The sequence below is a fragment of the Atractosteus spatula genome, chromosome 24, assembly GCF_055471065.1.
Source record: "Atractosteus spatula isolate fAtrSpa1 chromosome 24, fAtrSpa1.hap1, whole genome shotgun sequence".
NCBI lineage: Eukaryota > Metazoa > Chordata > Actinopteri > Semionotiformes > Lepisosteidae > Atractosteus > Atractosteus spatula.
In genome coordinates, this window is record NC_142729.1 from 13,984,307 (window position 1) to 13,987,861 (window position 3,555).

Consider the following 3,555-nt stretch of genomic DNA (forward strand, 5'->3'; position numbering starts at 1 on the left):
GGGTAGGGCGCGGGCGCGTCGTCCTCTGGTGTCTGTCTTGGGCTTGGGCGTCTTGTCGTGCCTGGCAAGAGCCGACCGTAATGCCGGATGCCGTACGGTCTTAACCGTTGCCTAAGGGACCCGAACCAGTGGTGATCCTGACTACCTATGTAGAGATATAATGGGACAAAAGCAGTTGGGAGCCATGAGCTCCCCTTGGTGGAGAGGTAGCTGGGATCATTCGCTGCAGGTGGCTGGTTAAGAGGTATGAGCTGTTTTTGGACCGCACTGAAGTCAGCGTGGAGGTTGCTGGGTGCGTTGATCCATGTTAGCAGGGGAGCTGGCGGTTCTTTGAAGACACTGGTTTCTTAGAGCGGCAACGAAGGGTTGCCGAGCTGGAAAACGTGACGGTTTGGCTTGGAGCAGCACGCTGGTCAATCTCGCAAAGGGGCTGGAGAGCGGGAAATCGATGTTAACTAAGTTCGGCGGTCTGAATTTTCCTGCTCGCGTTCCCGCATGGATGGGTTAGCCGCGTGCTCGCAGAGGTCTTGTCCAAACCTGTTAGCTTAACTCTGTAAGCTAGGGGGGCGCCACCAGGGCGAAGGATTTTGCGTTGAAACGAATTAGGCGTGTCCAAGCTTAAGAATACGGGTTTCTTGAAAGATCAGAAGTGGTCGGGGGGGGTTCAGTGGGTGCCCAGCATTGACTCCTGTTTCTTTTAAAGGCAAACGGATTCACGTGCAAATCTCTACGAGTCGCCAGCGAACTGGGGAGGAGGAAGATGGACAGTACCAGCAGGGGCCGCCAGGGAGGCCAGGGTTCTGGGGCCCCAAATGGCCCGACCAAAGGCCTGACCCTGGCCCGTCTGGCTTCTACGGAGGCCGATTCAATCACCCGCCTGCTTCCTACGGCCACACGTACCCTCCGCCCCCGCCTCCTCCTCCTCCTCCACCCCCTCCCCCGAGAAGGGTGCCCTACCCAGACCGCGCCTCAGCCTACGAGCGAGAGCGGTACGGGGTGGTGGACTACTACGAAAAGTACCGGGCCCGCCCTTACGGCATCACCTCTTACGAGGAGCGGCGCCTAGGCTCCATCCCCCCACCTCCGCCCCCTCCCGCTTCCTCGGCCATAATGAGGGAGCGCTTGCCCTCCTCCGCCCCCGGTCTCTATGAGCGCCGCCCGCTCCCTCCACCGCCGCCGCCCCCCCCCACCTCCGCGGGCCCGGGCTCAGGCTCCTCGTACTACCCGCGGGACCGCAGCCCCCTCCGGCGGCCGGCCCCGGCCTCGGCGGCCCCCGCGGGGAACGGCTACGCGTACGAGCGCTCCCGCCTCTCCCCGGTGTCGTCGTCGGTGCCCAGGAACCCCGCGTACGGCCTGCCCAGAGCCAGGGACCCCTACGCGGACCGGGCGCCGCCCCCGCCCCCACCGCCACGCTACGCTTACTAACCACACGCGCACACACACGCGTCCAGACAAGGTGAGAAGAGGTCCACGCCCGGGCTGGGTCCGGGCGGGTGTGGGGTTGGGGGGGGGATTGTGGGAGAGAGGGGGGTGGGGGTTCGCTGCCGATCGCGTGTGCCAGCAAAGCCAACTCATGCCTCTCCAAAAGCTACGTCCCTGGAGAAAGCAATCGGGTGACTTTGTGAGCGAGCCATCGCAGAGATCGCCATAGGTCAGGCTTTGGCAGAACTCGGGGAAAAAAGCCCTGCAAGGTGTCAGGGCACCCGAAAGTCTTCATTGGCCTGTGGAGGCCCAAAGACGCCTAGTTGTAAATATTTAAACATGGGCTGAACTACAATGTCTGCCTTTTAAAACCTCGTCACCCCTCAGAATTAATTGCTTAATTAATAGTCAGTTTTTTTTAAATATAAGGTCTAAATCTTAAAGTGTATTTACCGAATAAATAAAAAGCAAGTTTTCTTAATGGGATGGTTTTAAACTTAATGCTACGGGCCTTATAAAACGGAGAGGATTCTTGCTCTGAGGTTGCACCAGTGGCCTTTTCCTTTGGGAACGAAAGCCTTCATTACACTTCACTCAACAGGTCTTGCTTTATTCTGAATTTACAATATGGGCTTTTTTTTTTGCGGCGTCTTCTTGCCGACGAAACGGAAAGAAGCTCGACTTAAAATAAACCCCCCCCTGCGTGGTTTCCTTGAGTCGAATCATCGTCGCTCAGGAGTGTAAATACGTGCCAGGGTTCAATTTAAAAATCAAATCAAATTTAAATTGTTCAATGTCAACAAAAACGTGCGCTGTCTTGGCAACATATACCACAAAAAAACAACAACAACAAAACCCCGGTTGATTTGAATTTGATTTGCTCTCGTTTCAGGTTTATATTTACCGCGCCGAGATCGTCGTTCCCTGATGCACACGCGACGCACTATCGCCCCCTTGTGTTGAGGCGGACCGCTCTTTTGTTTTTCCGTTCTCCTGCGGCTCGGAACGGGAAGGATAGTGGCACCCGCCTGCTCGTCTTTAAAGATGTTTTTTTGGGGTTTTTTTTTTAATGTATATTTAAAAACTCTCGTTCCCGTTGGCTTCTCGCGAACATGGGAGACGTTAATTCTGCCCTCATCCTCTTTCTCTCTCTCTCCTTGTGTTCATTCCTCTTTAATTCGAGAGCTCCTGAGCCGGCCGGCACTCTGCTGAGAGGTCGGGGCAGTTCGCTGAGCTTCATGTAAAACTTGTCCCACTCCTGGTTGAAACCGGGCATGTCAAATCTCAGTTCTAGTTTTTACCCTCGTTAATTGGTTAAAGTAACAGCCCTGTGCAACATGTTGAGCGGGCGTCAATATCAAATCTAAAAATTAAGGGGATGCCTCTTCTCCAGCGAAAGACCTAAAATCAGTGTCAAATTCAGCACAATGTTGACCAGTTAATTAACTTTCAAATGGAATCAAACCTCGGGTTTGACAAGTCTAGTTTTATACCTTTGGTGCAAGAAATGTGTTGGTTTTTTTTACCTACCTGTTGCGAGATTGTGATTTTTTTTATTGTTAGGAGAAGCGTGAGTCGCTTAAACGCCCCGAGAGAATCAACCAAAGATCTGATCGCCTTTGGCCCAGCAGATAAGCAGCAGGCCTTTCAGTTCTTCAAAGCCGGTGCGATTCAATAAGACGGCGACACAAAGGCGTTGCATTTGTCCAAAAGTGCCCGATATAGCTCTGAATTCACGGGGTTTTGCAAAGTCGAGAAAACAGCCAATCAATCGGGAAGCATCGTTTTCTGAACTGGATCGTTTTGGGGTTGTTTTGCTTTTTTTTTTGGCTTTAACGTTTTCAGTTTTTAATAAAAATGGATTTAAAACGAAACCGGTTGCTGTTGCGTGCGCCTGACTTAATTTCCCTTCTGTCTTTCGACCCCCCCCAGCCTGAAACAATTTAGCGAGTGCGGAGGAGTTCAAGACGCTGGCTGTCTCGGTGTTCAAATCTGAATCTGAAAAGGGGCTCCTGCAATTTTTCTCATTTTAAAATATTTGCTGCCGAGAAAAGTTAATTTTAGCGTCTCCCGTTATTATTAATCCCCTCTTTGTCCCGCACTGAGCTGCGTTGCTGTCAGTCTCTTGATTTC

The 3,555-nt window shown here is 52.6% G+C and overlaps 1 protein-coding gene across 1 annotated transcript in view; it reads left to right on the plus strand.

Moving 5' to 3' along the window:
* LOC148815950 (RNA-binding protein 4.1-like) overlaps positions 1-3,296 on the plus strand; it is a 16,378-nt gene extending 13,082 nt beyond the window's left edge. Inside the window, exons 3-4 of the mRNA XM_088904877.1 lie at positions 704-1,456; positions 2,315-3,296. Of these exons, the coding sequence (XP_088761003.1) occupies positions 704-1,425 (722 nt within the window). The 3' untranslated portion in view covers positions 1,426-1,456; positions 2,315-3,296. The remainder of the gene's footprint in view (positions 1-703; positions 1,457-2,314) is intronic.
* The last annotated feature ends 259 nt before the right edge of the window (positions 3,297-3,555 follow it).